The sequence below is a fragment of the Adelges cooleyi genome, unplaced genomic scaffold (genome assembly GCF_023614345.1).
Source record: "Adelges cooleyi isolate 19-005CV unplaced genomic scaffold, UGA_ACOO_1.1 ACOO_flye_CR_arks_rails_tigmint_CR_PRNA_9, whole genome shotgun sequence".
Lineage (NCBI taxonomy): Eukaryota > Metazoa > Arthropoda > Insecta > Hemiptera > Adelgidae > Adelges > Adelges cooleyi.
Genome location: NW_026096579.1, coordinates 10,009,841 through 10,026,111, shown reverse-complemented (window position 1 = coordinate 10,026,111; position 16,271 = coordinate 10,009,841). Strand labels below are relative to the sequence as shown.

The 16,271-nt window shown below is 36.0% G+C and overlaps 1 protein-coding gene across 1 annotated transcript in view; it reads right to left on the bottom strand.

Moving 5' to 3' along the window:
* Positions 1–1,946: 1,946 nt before the first annotated feature.
* Positions 1,947–16,271, bottom strand: part of LOC126846369 (serine protease nudel) — a 38,021-nt gene continuing 23,696 nt past the window's right edge. The window contains exons 3-20 of the mRNA XM_050585713.1: positions 14,977–15,135; positions 11,153–12,778; positions 10,141–10,344; positions 9,894–10,057; positions 9,687–9,820; positions 9,217–9,609; positions 8,487–8,770; positions 8,132–8,407; positions 6,696–7,215; positions 6,000–6,289; positions 5,767–5,938; positions 5,455–5,685; positions 5,030–5,372; positions 4,266–4,428; positions 4,018–4,197; positions 3,545–3,803; positions 3,087–3,194; positions 1,947–2,993 (exon numbers count right to left, since the gene is read on the bottom strand). Coding sequence (XP_050441670.1) covers positions 2,714–2,993; positions 3,087–3,194; positions 3,545–3,803; positions 4,018–4,197; positions 4,266–4,428; positions 5,030–5,372; positions 5,455–5,685; positions 5,767–5,938; positions 6,000–6,289; positions 6,696–7,215; positions 8,132–8,407; positions 8,487–8,770; positions 9,217–9,609; positions 9,687–9,820; positions 9,894–10,057; positions 10,141–10,344; positions 11,153–12,778; positions 14,977–15,135 — 5,786 coding nt within the window. The 3' untranslated portion in view covers positions 1,947–2,713. The remainder of the gene's footprint in view (positions 2,994–3,086; positions 3,195–3,544; positions 3,804–4,017; positions 4,198–4,265; positions 4,429–5,029; positions 5,373–5,454; positions 5,686–5,766; positions 5,939–5,999; positions 6,290–6,695; positions 7,216–8,131; positions 8,408–8,486; positions 8,771–9,216; positions 9,610–9,686; positions 9,821–9,893; positions 10,058–10,140; positions 10,345–11,152; positions 12,779–14,976; positions 15,136–16,271) is intronic.

Here is a 16,271-nt window from a genome sequence, read left to right as displayed (position 1 = left end):
AATAGTTTCCATTGCCATTTCTGAAAAAAAAACCCTATTAATGTTGACTAATGTTATAATTACTCAAAAACATATAAATTTTAATGTAAAGTAATTCTATAGAGTAAATGTTATTGTTGTATAATGTTTGTAAGCATGTTTCGTTTTCGAAAAAGTAGTATTTGAAAGGACTCGTGTTTGTCCGCTAATATCTGTTGTGTCGTCGGGTGAGCAGTTTAAATATTATGATTTGAAGTAATTCATCATTATACATAAAGTTTACATTGTTTCGATCTCTAGGCTTAAACTGTTGAAATTTGTGTTACAATTTTTTTTTATCTGCCGTTTATTTCGGTCACAAGTACTAATAATATTTTTTTTAAATTATTTTAATATCGAAGAAATTTAAGAGCGTTATTTCTTTATTTACATTAACTTTGGTATTAATTTTAAAATAGAAAAAAAACTTCATTTTTTATCAAGTTTGTTTTTTGCCGGTAGTTAATTTCGGCGTTTCAATACATTTTCGTTTGATAAACGGATTTGAAAAAACGTATATTCATGATTGGAGTTGAAAATGAGAATTACTAAACAAACTACAATTGACCAAAACCATCAAATGGTTAATGAAAAAGAAAAACAACATTGGAAGGATGTTATCATACGTATAATTGCAGTAATCCATTACTTAGCAAAACACAATGATGCTTTCAGAGGCTCATCGGATACTTTGTTTACTAATAACAATGGTAAATTTCTAGGATTAATAGAAATGTTGGGTAAATTTGATCCTATTATTATAGAACATCTAAGACGGATAAAAAATAATGAAACACATGTACATTATCTTGGCCCGAGAATACAAAATAATTTAATTGAGTCAATGGCAGAAGAAGTCAAAAGAGAAATAATTACAAAGATTAAACTAGCAAAATACTTTGCTATTATTATGGACTGTACAGTGTACACCAGACGTAAGCCATGAAGAGCAGCATTCAATTATCATAAGAATTGTAGATATGGACTCAACCAATGAAATGGCAGATGTAGAAACTAAAGAATATTTCATGGATTTTATCAATATACAATCTAGCACGGGTCTTTATTTGTCTGACCTACTGATGTCAAAACTCTAAGAGTATCAAATTAATTTAGATGATTGTCGTGCACAGGGGTACGACAATGGAGCTAATATGACAGGCCAATATAGTGGAGTTCAAGCTCGTATTCTAAATCAGAATCCCAGGGCATTTTTTATGCCTTGTGCAGCACACAGATTAAACCTCGTTCTCGGCGATACAGCAAAGAGTTCCGTAATAGCAATACACTTTTTTGGCACTATTGAAAGAATTTACACTCTATATTTGGCATCAACAGGAAGATGGAACATATTTATAAAGCATTGTCATTTGTATATTGTCAAGAGATGGTCGGAAACTCGATGGGAAAGTCGTTCTATTATATATAGCACCAAATATTGAATATTTACCTCCTAATCTGTGTAATTTGGATACGATTTTTTTTTAAACCGTTATAATTACCATGGTCAAATTCACCGTCAAATTCTCGTGGAATTAACCTAAGTACACAACAAATGTTAATACGATTTCAATTGGATCGCCTAATCAAATAGAAGCTTATGCTTTCGCACAACATAAGTACTTTAGTCGTTAAAAAAACGCATTCTTTTTAAATACAAACTATAATTATTATTCTTTAGATAATTCAAGTAATCAATTTTTCTATTGTAACTTTTACACAATATTTGTACCTGGAGAGTATAAAACTAAAATTTTCGATTCTATATAAAACAAAAATGGTTTATCATGTGTTAATAAACCAAAAAGATAGGTACAAGTACACATAATATACTTTTGCCATTTAATTGGTTTTTTATTGTTTCATTTGTATACTTTTAGATAAACTCACATATATTACAATTATTGGGTCTTAATACTAATTACAAAAACAGTTTTTTAGTTTTATAATATTGATTTCTCTGTAAAATTTAATAAAAAAAACAACAAATTTTCAAAATTATCTTAACATACAATTTAATTGTCCATGTTTCCAAAATGATTTATCGTGTATTAACCTAAAAGATAGGTTCAAGAACAATTAATATAGTTTTGTCATTCAATTTGTTTTTTATGGGCTCAGTTGCTTTTTTGTCCTTTTAGCTCAACTCACATTTTTTGACAATTTGTGAATCTTGTTAGCACTTGCAAAAACAGTTTTTTTAGTTTTATTCTACGATTTCCCTGTAAAACAACTATTTTTCTCAAATTATCTTAATATAACATACCATCTTCCATATCTATATATGTCTCGTAGGTAAGTCAGTACTAAATCACTTTTTTTATTTTAAAGTTATTATTTATTTTATTCAATTAATTTTGGAAAAATTAAAACCCGATTAGTCTTGATGAAGTCCGTATTAAGCATTGTCAAGAACAAAAATTATACTGCTAGCAGTCTACCCAATTTTGGAATTTTTGAGTAAATTAGGCGAAAATAGAAGAAGTGTGTGACAGCAGTTTGTAGGGGCAAAAAAAAGTACATAAAAATACTATGCTCTATGCCATCGACGTACCATTTATGACTTTTAAACAAATTTGAGGATTTTTATTTAAAAACAAAAACATCTCCACTCGTCAAACACAGTCTTAGCGTCTTTTGGTATAATTAATATTATTTACAAAAACAACATGACAAGTATTGTTGTTACATAATTCTAGCTGAGGCACTTCACGTAAGTGGTCGGACACATGCTGTCCGTTTCTCGTACCATGCTTTTGGTCGGCGATCTGATTGCTACGTCTGTGTTGTCGTTCAGCTCGATAAATGTGAAGTTTTCGAATTCGACCTTTTTGCTAGTGGTCGTTTTGATACCCGCCGCTTGGCTGAATCCGAGGGATTTGCATAGCAAATGATAGCTCACTCCGGTGTAGTCTTCTGTCACGCACTGTGGATGCCAAACCCCGAAAGATCTTATGGCCACCGTTCCTTCGTTTCTGCGCAAAACACCACAAGGCAAGTCATGTATATTATCAAAAGGCAAGTGTTAATTATTATCGCGTGATAGTCATTATATATATAGCACTCACTCCTTTCCGGCTGGAGAAAGGAGGGTGAGACATTGCGCTTCGTCGTCCAATTCGGGACAGTCTCCTTCGCCGTCACACACCAATTCCGACGAAATGCACTTGTTGGACCTGAAGTGATTCGAAAGTATTAAACAAAAATATCAAACTTCAAATATTTGTCTAAATGTCTAAAAGGACGCCACACACGCACAACAGCGATTTGTCAAATGTAATTACGGCGCGATATTTTATTTTCTTAATGATTTATGCATTTTTAGGAGACCGGCACACTCCTACTGATTTTCTAACTTCTTTCAAGTTGAAATAAATTCAAAACTAATTATAAAGACCTATGACAATGTGGCTTTGTATTTTCCTGTGCTTTGTATAACCTGTTCCGAGCTTACCGTTATTTGCGTATATTCTAAAGATATAATATAAGTGTGTGGACGCCCTTTTAACAGCGGTTATTTTCTTACGATTGACAACGATAGACGTTTGTTCGGTTGCAATACGATTGCGGGCAACTGAAGACATTTTCGTCGCTCTTATCCAGACAGTCCCAACGTCCGTCGCAGAGCCTTTCGGGTGCGATGAGCTTCAGATAGTCGACACAGGTGTTTTTCTTGCAGGTCGCCGGTTCGTCGGTGCCGTCGCCACAGTGGTCGATGCCATCGCAGAACGTCGTTTTAGACACACACTTACCATTACGACAACGAAAACCACCAACGCCGCATACTGAAACGACATTGAATCTATTGTAATTAGGTATGAATGGAAACGATTATTTCCCCTCTCTCGGTTGTTTTTGAACCCGATATATATATATATATAAAATCGTTCTCAACTTTGCATCGAAACTCTGAAGCAAGGGTACTTTGGTTTCTTTGAAGGTTTGTTGAAACGGCTAGTGGTTATTAAGAAATTATCATTAAGCGAATTCTCTACTCACTGCACAGGGTCTCGTTTATTTTGCATTTATTCTGTCGAGCGTGACACAATTCGACCGTCTCGTCTTGTTCATCTCGACAATCCGGTTGACCGTCGCATACCTTTTCCCAAGACACGCAGTTGCCCAGCTGACAGCGTTTGCCTTCGCATCGCGGGACACTGGTGTTTGTGAAGTCATCGTCTGTAAACGGCGAGAAATCATTGAACAATTGTAAATTACAGATGTTGCGTCGCGCGTATTATACTTGCCCATGATCGAGGCGATAACGGATATTTGATCGTCGATTTTGGGAAGTTTAACGCGGGCTTTGTGGTCGCATAAGTTAAGCGGTCCCGAAACGGTTGCTGCCAAAAACAATCCGAGCTTGGAATCGCACACCACTCCTGTAATGTGGGAAATACTCGACCCCACCTGCGGTTAACAAGTTTGCGAAACAAAGGTTATTAATTAAATCTAAAATCGATAAACTATTCTACCTCGTTGTTTTCTGTTAATATGTTTTCCTATTCATGAATCAAGATTTCAGATTTACAATGTAATATACAACATTTTAATGAATAGCAGTTTTTGTTAGAAGCCCTGTGCCTTTTTTTGTGGAGCAGTTCTGTTTGCTGTCGTATTGGCACCAATAGAATAAAGCTTAAGAGAGTTTATACACCCAACAGTCATGTCCTCTAGAAAAAAACAGGTATACTGGTCTAACTCTTAAGGATTTGGTGGTAATATATAGGGACTTAGACCACACGAATTAAACTCTATGCACTTAATCCGGGTCCATACGATGACGCTAAAAATGTTATCAATCTCGACCTTTGTCATAGCAACTCGTGTAATGCATGCTATGCATGCATAATAGTTCCGAATCTGTTAGTACCCACTATTGTTGTCACGTATTTACTCTTATCTCATGGACCCGGCTTAATGCTTAAATGGGACGGAGAAATCTCGGTTAGAGGGTTATCTCTTCTGATGGACGCCCGTCCATATTATTGATCACCGTGTAAATTTATACCTGACACATCTGTGGTTTTTGGAGAACGGCAAAACATGCTTTGCCTTCGTCGCATTTGTTTGTGTCTGGCCGCAGAAGAACGCTCTCGGTCTGATTCTTAAGCGAGTATCCAACCGCATAGCACGTGTTGTTTGCCCTGAGTGTTGGCTGCCACACGGGGATACCCAAAGGAGTGACCGCTCGGCTAGTAATCGCAGGTCTTTCCAAATGAAGCAGATACAAGTCGGTGGAAGGAACATCCGACTGTGCGTCAACCCGTATGGCTTGTTCGTATGGCGACTTAATCCAAGTACTGGGATACTTGCCGCCGGCCAAAATTGCAATCACATAATTGTTATTCAAACTAAGGACAAGCCACAAACAATACTGTATAATATCGATATTATTATCGGTAGAAAATATTAATAGCGCCCAAGTATTCGTACTTTATATGAGTTTTCTGAACAAGAACCCAAGACTCATTGACCAATATTCCAGACTGTGTCAGTTTACCGTCCACTAAAATATCGACATGCCAAGACACTAGTCCAGAGTCCAATGACTTTCTCGGTCCACATTCTACATAAAGGCCTTGGCAGAAATCTCTTTCGTCCAAGTTCTTTTTTTTCTGTGAAACGTTTTTGACCAACATTTTTTTCTCGAAATATTCGGAACCTCTGAAATAATTTCAGTTGAAAGTTAACTACAAATAACTCACAGGAATTCACACTATACAGATATGTGTTTTTTTTTTTTACATAAAGTTTAGACTCGAGCAAACATCATATGCCATTTTCAAAGCCACCTTGTCTTCTACGCATTGTACCGTCCAAACGCCTCGACGATTGAAGGTTACCATTCCCGACGGATTTACCACAGGTCGACCAGAGGCGTCTAATTCCACCAGGTCCGTGCCGTTTGTGAGTATCGCTGTGGAGAATACAAGAGCTTAAGATAACATACACTATTAGGGTTTATGAGGTACACTCACTGCAGTGTTTTTCGTCGCTCTTGTCGGTACAGTCTACGACTCCATCACACCACTTAATCTTTCGAATACACTGTCTAGATAGACCGCAACTTACTTCGTCGCTTTTGCATTTGACCCCACATCCAACCTCGTCTGTGCCATCGTAACAATCTGCTATTCCGTCGCAAATAGCCGATGAATTAAACATATTCGTCAATCGCATCCGGCAGTCACAGGACTGCTCGTCGCTACCGTCTTCGCAGTCCAGTTTCCCATCGCAGCGATGGTTCAGAGGCACTATTTGAACAATTCTAAAATAACAACGAAGCAAGAAATTAACTATAAAAAATTCAACCAGTGGTCAATTGACTCGGGACAGCGATTTCCACAACTCCTAACGCTAAAAATTCGTCGATTCGACGGACAAGGATTTTTATAATGTCTATTCATTTGTTTACATTCGCTTTTACCTCCGTACATATTTTTGATGATGTTTAATGATAAAATGACAATGAAGACCTATTAGTTTTATTATTTAGTCATTGACCTTTGATTAGCAATAAATGTATAAAAATAAGGTTAGTGTTCTAGGGCCACAGTAGAACAAATAGGTGTTTACTCTTATTCTACGTTCACTTTTGTTTCCTCTTTCGACGCTTTGTCCACGAGTTAACATGTTATATATTCGAAAGAAAATGTATTTATATTAGTATTTACTTTGTACAGCTAAAAATGTCTTTGGTGAATTGATTATCGAATAACATATCTTCTAAAACAGTCGTGTTAGTCGTTTGATCGCTATTGTTTGGAGTTTTCTTGATTAACAGTGTTGATGATGTGGTTGGCATTAATTCAAACTTAATTGTAGTACTAGTTGTAGTCGTTAATGGCGTTGGTGAATTTTCTACTTTCGGTGTCGGTTTTAGTGTTGTTCTTGTTGTGGTTGTTGACGGAGTTGATGGTTTTGTTATCGCCATAACTTTAGTAGTGTTGGTAATGCGATCATCAGTATGTCCCACGCTCTTGTATCTTATGTGGCTGTGATCCGTGTGTCTAGTTAAATACATACTGGGTACATATTCTGATCCAGAAAAGTCGCAGTTCTGCTCATCATCTGCGTCCATGCAGTCTACATATTTGTCACACTGTCTTTTCTTTGGTATACACCTTTCGCCCTTTTTGCACCGCATCCCTGGACAATAGCTTAATGGACGTTCCAACGGTAAGTTTGATTCGTCTGAAAAATCGTATCGAGGTTAGATCAGGTATAACATAAAAATAAATAAAATTTATCTAGATAAAAAAAACATTTTTTTATTTTCTACCGAGTAGAAAACATGTAAAAAGTTTTTCAGTTATATCACATAACATATTTAGGGCGGTGAGCGCGCAGCAGTGGACTAACTCACAAAAAATTGAAAAATGGAGATATCAGTACCATTTTATTTAGAATTGAAACTAGTTTAATGCAAACCTAACCGGGTTTATTTTTATTTTTTTGTTTTCGCCTAGTTGGCAGCACTTTGAAAAATGGTTATTGCACCTAGTTCAGTATAAATAAAAGACCTAAATGTGGTATTACTGTCTTTTTTGTTTATGTGGGTTAGTTCTCTGTTGCACTAACTGCTTCATTTATTTTAACTAACATAATTATTTGAAGACAAAAACTATCAGGTTCTTGTAATGTGTTCTTGTAATTCTTTTTAATATCTATATGAATACTATAAGTAAGGATCTTTCTACTCGAGGGCTATCATTCCAAGCATAGCAACAATGATTCTCTTGTGTGCTATTTTCCTCTCCTTACCCTAAAAAGTCAGCTCGTTATTTTACTAGAAAACATACCGCTTGACATATTTACCCAAAGTATCCTTTTATGACAGCTTCATCCTCTACGGAAGGTTCATACTATACATTTATTGTGTATTAACCATTATTAGTCTACACCTTTTCCCGTATGAGCATTCGTCATAACCTCCTGCCTTCCTAATGTCCTTTAGTTTTTACTTAACCCTAACAAATCTGTCTTAGGAGACTTCAACGTGTCAAATAAATTAATAGATATTATAATAACGTACGATACTGCCAAATACAATGTTGTTTGTGTTGTTCTAAAAAAATATCAAATGAAAAATGCATTTTACAAATCTCACCTGTAACTTCGACAATCCAATCCATAAATAACGCCACTCTGGTGTATACGCCTGGTTCCTGTGGTCTTGCACAGCCTTCGCCGTGACTTACTACTCCAGCGACATACCATTTATTAATGTTAGTAGGTTCCTTACAGAGCAGCGGGCCTCCACTATCGCCTTGGCACGTGTCGTGACCTCCACTTAAGAAGCCCGCGCAGATCTCTTCTCCTTCCCGGTCTTCCTTATGCTTACATTCAGCAAGTATAGGCACTTCCACTTCACGCATGTTATCCGCTAAAATACACAGTATTGTAATAATCGAATATTTATTTTCTTAGCTTCGCGTTTAATAATAATTAATTACTATACTTACGGTCGGGGCCGTGTTCAACCGTGGCTCCCCAGCCTACTGCCGTGCAAAATGTACCAGGTAACGGGAACCAATTGAATTTGGTATCTGGCAAACAAACCGGTCGAACCCAACGGTTGAACTCGAGGCTGTCTTCTAATTTCAAAATAGCTAAGTCGTTCTTCATGGTGGCCTTACTGTATAAACTATGCACTATTACGTGAGTGACAGTTCTCGACTGTTCCATTGGCGAAAACGAAAACCTTCGCAAAATACCAGCCTGAACTTCATAGAAATGCTTTTGGTATCTAAAAAATATTCAAACACATTGTTCCTGATACATGACATGTTTTTAAACGTAACGCGATTGTAATTAAATAAATATAAATATTAACAAGGAGTAAAACCACGAAGAATCTAATGAATTAATATAAAATGTATATAATATTTTCAAACTCGAATAATAAAAACCAGCGCAGTCTAAACCAAGCACAGTGAGAAATTACCAAAGTGGGGTCCAGTATTCACAGATTCGTATCGAAGCATTTTCTCGAATGTGCTTTTATTATTACCTCCAAATAACTGTCTTAGAAGAACTCTATAGAGGTGCTACTCGAGTAAATTGGAAAATTTAGGAAAAAAGTTATCGTGTCTTCAGACACACAAAAATAAAAACATATCATTATAAAACTAATACAGCTATCGTATAGGTCCTAAAAAATGTATAATAGTAGTTTAATGATGTTTGCCTTACTGATTAACACAATGTGCTGCGGTCATCACCCATTTGTCATTCAATATTACTCCGCCACAATGGAAAATACCATCCTGGTATAAAGCAATAAGCCACGGCCAAGCTCCTGGATTGCTAGCAATGCCTCCCACTACTCTAAGGGTATCCGATTCGATTCTTGCGTCCCGCGAAGAATTATTGCTGTTTACGTGCGCTTTTCTTTTCATTCGATCCAGATTCGTGTTTTTGTTAAGTCTAAAACTGGACCGTACGCCACAGTCCATGGGTTTACATTCAACTAAAATTCCTTGGTATTGACATGATTCTACGATTTTGATCACGTTGTTATTGTTTATGTTGACGTAGGGCCCACTGTAGTCGGTCATTTCAGTGATATATTCTATTTTGTTAGGCCTAGAGACAAGACAAATTCAAAATTAGTTTTAACCCATCGCGAGATAATCGTCGTGTTATCGCTGTTCGCATAATACTTTGATTTCTCTCCGGTTTCGACGGTACAGGCCTGTTCGGCTAGGTCGCTTATTTGATTGCCATTACAGACAGGAAACCATTTGCCCTTCCAATTGTGGTGCAACAATCCGCTGGAATAAGATACGAAAAAATCCTGAAAATCGTACACGTGGAAAATATTAATCAGTCTCGACATTTTGATTAGACATTATTTTTTTAGGACTCACATCGTTGGGATTTTCAATTCTCCTGGACAACAATGTGCATTCGTTTTCATCATGGCCGTTCAAACAATTTTGTATTCCGTCGCAACGTTTTTCTCTGCTGAAACAAGTCGAGCGCTGACTAAAATTATCCCAGTCACCGCAACTGAACGAGTTTTCATCACAACCTGAGTGCAGATAATATAGTATTGTAGTCTACCTAACAGTTGGCAAATATAAAAAATATTTCATCATCTACCGGTCAACCTACCAAAACAACCCAATTCGTCTTCTCCCTTCGGACAGTCATAGTATCCGTCGCATATCTTATCCTTTTCAATTCTTTGCTTGCAGCTACATTGAGCTTCGTCGCTAGCATCGCTGCAATGTATTCTACCATCACACCAGTCCTGGCTGTCCACACACATGGAATTATCCAAACAGGAGTACGAGTTGGCAGGACATTCTAGAGCACCTATTTTCCAGTTCAAAAAAGATATAAGTATAGTAAATGTCTTAAATAACATTTTATAAAATATATCTATAGACAAAAATCTATTGAAAAGTCAACGGGATTGAAATTTAAGAGCAGATTTGATTGATCGCCAGTGGTCGTTCTTAATTAGTTAAAAATAGTGGAAATGTAAAAAAATAAGAAGAGAATAATACCTAAAAAAACATAGTAAAAATGAATAAGAAAAAACATACCACAAAATCCTATTCTAAAGCAGGGAGGTACTTAGTAAGTACTTATACAAAGCCGGAAAATATTTAAGATGTAGTCAAATACTTAAAAGCTTAATCCATTTAAGCTTTTCCAATTTCAATCTATGCGATGTTTGATTGACTACTGAATGGTTGACTGAATTTGACTGAAATTTGGGAAATTTATGTAATCCTTCAAATGGTACTTTTTATAGTCACTTAATGTGTAGTGGAATTCAATTTTAGTTAAGCGAAATATCAATTAATCCAAATACACCTTTAATCAAAGGTGGGCTGTTCCAGCTGTTCCAACTATCAATGTCAGGAAAAATGTTAACAAAATTACAATTAAAATATGTATTTTGAAAATATTTCTTAGTTTAATTTGTTGATCAATACTGGTAGTACTTGATAAAAGTGTCAATATATTAAAAAATTCTCGATACCTTATGCACGTATAACAAATGTTGATACTGATACAAGTAAAATGTATCTTGTATCTTTATAGAAAAACAAGCATCAATAATTACTAAATACTTCTGCCCGTATTATTACAGTTAAATAACATGCGCATTTACCTGTTAAAATTTCTTTATTATCTTCGAAGGCGCTTTTAGCGTTGCTGCTGCTTTTGGTGGGTTGATTTTTCTTGTAATTCCCATTTTTTTCTTCTGATTTTTTATCCGAACTTCTGGAGCTGTGGCTTTGTTTATCAATTGGCGCTTTGTTTACTTTTGTTGTTTGTGTGGTAAACATACAATGCAGTGTATTTGTTTGTCCGGAGAAGGCCGGCATGCGGCAGTCCATGCCCGGTGCACAAATCGACATTATCGGATAACTGTTTTGTATGACGGTGGGTTGGGCGCCAGTCGATTTTGTTTTGTGCGAGTTAAGCGATTGAGCGGAAAATTTCATGATGTTTCTGTCTGGTTTTTGTTGCTGGCAGTCCATCGTATTCGGATAGCACTGCACGGGATAGTAACAGATGGGATACAACGGCTGTTGTTGTTGTTGTTGATTATTCGGCGTTTGAGCACAAGGTTTTGTCATCGTTGCCGGGGGGTTATCGTCGTTGGATTTTTCAATTTTCGCGTCGTCGGCATCGTCAGATGACGGTGTCGTATTATCTGCTGTAACACCACCAGAATATTCGGCGGCGGTCGTCGTTTTGGCAACATCTTCATTGCCTACCGTAGTACTCGCGTATGTGATTTCTTCTTGGTCGGATCTCGCGTTCGACACCGCCGGTTTCTCACCATCGTCGTATTGACTCTGCACGGTCGTCGTTGCAGGTTCCACCGACTTGGATGTAAATCGTGCGTCGGTCGTCGATATGTCGTCCACGACCGTGGTCGCGTTGTACCGATCGGCGTTGTCAATTATCGTCACCTTGTTCGACATTGCCGCAGACATGTCCTCGTAGATTCCCGTGGTCGTGCCGTACGACGTATCTTCGTCGTCGTCGTCGTCGTCGTCTGTCTTTTTTGCAACAGACGTCGTTGGAATCGACGAGGCAGGATTGGTAGTAGGCAAAGTCGTAGTGTCTTGCTTAGTGGTCGATTCGGCGACGGTCGTTTCGCGGTCAATCCCGTCTCCGGCCGGCTCGCGATCTCGGTTTGTCTTATCCCGAGGTTGGTAGGGGGCGGCAACGTAAATTAGTTTGTTTTGCTTTTTCGGCAAGTCGGTCGTGCTTTCCCGGGTTTCCGTGGTTTCCGGATCGAACGTGGTGAAGTCTAGTATTGCGTCGGCGGTGGTCTCGTACGACGGTTCCGCCGCTCGGTTGGCGTCTGTGATTGGACACTTGCAACGGCATATGCCGTGCGCGTCCATCATCGTCAACGTCTTACGTATTTGGTTCAGCTCCTCGTAGATGTTTTTGAACTTTTCCTTCATCTGCACGCAATCGGCTATGGCCGCCTGACCTTCGCCCAGCGACCGCTTCTCCCGGTTCACGCGGGTTCCCAGTTGCGCCAGACCGTTGTACAGCCGTTTCACTTCGAAGCTCATTGCTTTTATGCCCTCGCTCAGTTCGCGGGTCACCGATATCTTTTGCTCGTAAACCTCGTCGAATCCTGACTGGAAACGTCGTATTCGTTTTTTTAAAATTCCCGTTGCCGTAGTGTTGCCGGTTAACGTGTCCGGCAGCAATTCGTACGGCTGATACAACACGTCGGAATCGTTTTTCGCGGAGTTGGTGCATTTACCTAGAACAGTCATAGTATAGTATTTTTTTAATGGGATTGCATGCGGTCGGGTTTTTTTTTTGGACGTTTTATACCAAAAAGCCAGATAAAAAAAAAATAATCGACTACTTGGGATGATTCGATTTCAATTTTGTTTTTTTGGCAACTTTACTAGGTGATGTAGGAAAACAGATTTTTGATTTTTTTCTTCTTTTATGTAAAAAATTGGGGTTTCATGTTGAAATAAAAATGTAGTTAAATTTATTTAATTACAAGAAACTGACATTTTTTAATGAAAATCGGCTTTCTACATAACATAGTAAAGTAGCCAAAGAACTCGAATCTCATTACAGAATTGGAAATGGACCTTCCTACGTCGACGTTTTGTCTGACCTTTTAGTCTAAAATAAACAAAAATGGGTTCTACCCATAGAAAAAATTATTGAAATAAAAAATGCAATAATGCAATCATGCATTATTGCAATTATTATGCAATCATTTGTTTAAGCTATGAAGCTTAAGCAAATTAACTGATAAATTAATTGTCACGGTCAACATTTATTAAAACCCCATTTTTTCTTAAATATTGCCTATACAAAACTCCTTAAAAACAGACAGGGGATTGCATGCGGTCGGTTTTTTCAGTCAAAACACATAATTTTTATTCCGTTGCGCAGACCGAACCAGTTATCCGATAAGCAATAAAAAAACAGATTTGAATTCGACATGAAGTTTACTCATGCTCGGTCAAGATACTTTTTAAAATTTTTTATTTTAAGTCTTTCCAAATTTGATTTTAAAATCTGAAATTTCATATAATATTTAAACGTGTTTTATATATAGTAAAAATAAGATATCAAAAAAGTACGTTGACCAATCTCAAGTAAACTTCATGATGAATTCATATCTGTTTTCAGATTGCTTATCGGATCATTGGTTCAGCCTGTGCGATGGAACAAAAAAGGTATATTATATTAACTAAAATGGTTTTTACTCATAGACAAAATGGTTTAAATTAAAAATAATACCATGAAGCTTATACAAATTAACCGGTCAATTAATTAACATGATCGGAATTTATTAAAACCACTTTTTTCTTAAATATTGCCTTTACAAAACTCCTTAAAAACCAACTGCATGCAATCCCTTTGAGGGGAACGGAAAGAGTCAATTTTTTACAAATAAAGACCAAAACGCGGAGTCACTTTCTGAAGTGTCTACCGAACCGATTTCAACAATTTTTTTTGTTATGTAGTTTAACATCTTCTCTATGGGGTCTAAAAGGCCGATTTTTAATTTTTATTTTCAAAAAATATTTATAAGCATATTTATTTTTACTTTTTTATAGTTTTTTTTTAATACACCTAACTACTTTTTTATTTACTAAATCAAAAATCGGCCTTTTAGCCCTTATAGAAAAAATAGTAAGCTTCGCATAAAAAGAAAAACTTGAAATCTGTCCAATAGATACGCCAGAAAATGACTTTTTATCAAACTTTCGTCATAACTCGGACAAAAATAACTTTAAAAGTATTATTATAATTAGAAAATTGTAGTGTGTGTTCACCTTGAAATTAGTAGACATAAGAAAAATGGCTATTAGATCAATTTTTGACAAATATTGCCTATCCTTTGCCTCTTAATAAAAAGCGCTTTCCGTTCCCCTTAATATTGATATGTTAGAAGAGTAGGGAAGAAGGAAAAATAGAGTGAGTGGGAGGGGTTAATGTAAGGGAGAGAGAGGAGGGTGAAGGAGCAGAATATGATTCTATCATGAGTTCTTAAAAAAAGAAAATAAGGGGAGGATCACGGGACAGGTCACGGAGGAAAGGGAAAGAGGGAAAAGAAAAGAAAAACATAACCATGATTCTCTAATTTTTCGTTTAATGGAGAAGTAGAATTTGTTATTTTTTTTTTCTATTTGAGTTACAAAAATTAAATGCAAATTTTCTCCGTTACACGGAAAAACATTGATTCATGGATATGTATTAAGATTTGATAAATGCTCATTTCCTCTCCTTTCTTCACATCCCATTATTTATTTTTTCTTACTTTTCACTCCCTTCGAATCTCCTCACTTTTCCTTTTTCTCTCATCCCCTTTCTTTCCACAACTAATGTGTGATAAGCAGCTGATAAGAAATCTGTGATAAGGCGCTTTAAATCGTCAATCTGAATTTAACATAATCTCTTATCATACGTATATAATATGGGTTTTACCTCCGTTGTAAATTTCGTCGAAGATGAAGAACGTCAACCCGCCGACGATCACGAACAAGGCAAACGCTGACACCCAGACCAGAATAAAATGTCTATTCCAAAACGTTTTGTTTTTCGTCAAAATTAACTCAAAATCGGACGAATGAACGTTTAGTAGACCTACAGCAGCAACAAAAAAAAAAAAGGTAAAATATACATTAAACAATTATTAGCTGTTAAGTATGTTTTATGAATCCACAATATCCCTTACAGTTTTATAAATGTAGATCAGTTTTTTATTTTTGTGGGTTTTCGATGTGATTATAATTTCCCTAAAAACCCGGAACAAATGTATCTCCTCCTTACACAAATTAGATTGATAATAACTTGATTTTTGAAAGGTAGCCTACAAATTTAATTGTTTTATAAATAGAACAATATCAGTTTTGGTTTATACTCGTAGTTTTCTTAATGTGATATTCATATATGTTTTCTATTTTAGTAAATGCTCTAGAGAAATCACAATTAAAAAATGGTTATCGTCCAGACGTTATTAGTAATTGAACACTCCTTTAATTAACAAAAAATGTTCATAATATACAGTTTGACATTTGAAAATTATTAAACTTGATGGAAATATTATTAACACGATTATTAAACAACTAAAACCATTTAGTATCTGTAAGTCTACAAAAAAGTAAAAATTAATGTTAGATACATATGCCGCGTCAATGTTAACCTAATTCTCTGTAATTACGTTGGCCGAAAAAACATTTGTAAAAAATTGTAAATACCCAAATACCCAAAATTCATAATTAATGTATGATGCTAGGGGAGATATACGAATTCAAAACAAACCATTTTTGAATTGAAAATTATTAACAGTTTAAAAATTAAATATTTTTCCACTTAAAATTGCGGCACTGCAACTTTTTTTTTTTAATTTGTATGGAATATTCTTTAGACAAATTATTATCCATGTACGTTGATAAACCAATAATATATTAAAAACCCTTTCCTCAGAAGGGAAGGAATCTTTTTATAGACTTCTCTTTTTTAGGTGAAGTTTTAGGGCTAAATATTAATTTAAATGATTATCTAAAATGGGGCCATAAAACATAAACGATTTTCTCAAAAAAGCTTTTTAAAATACCAAAAAAATATGGGGAAACTACTTATGGGCCGTAGTCAATTTTTAAGTTGCTATGTAAGAGTGAATCAATATTCGTCATGTATCATATATTTGTCTATTAGTAACAACGAATTATTGGTAAATGACCGACGATCATCATATATATAATCGTATCCACCCCAGT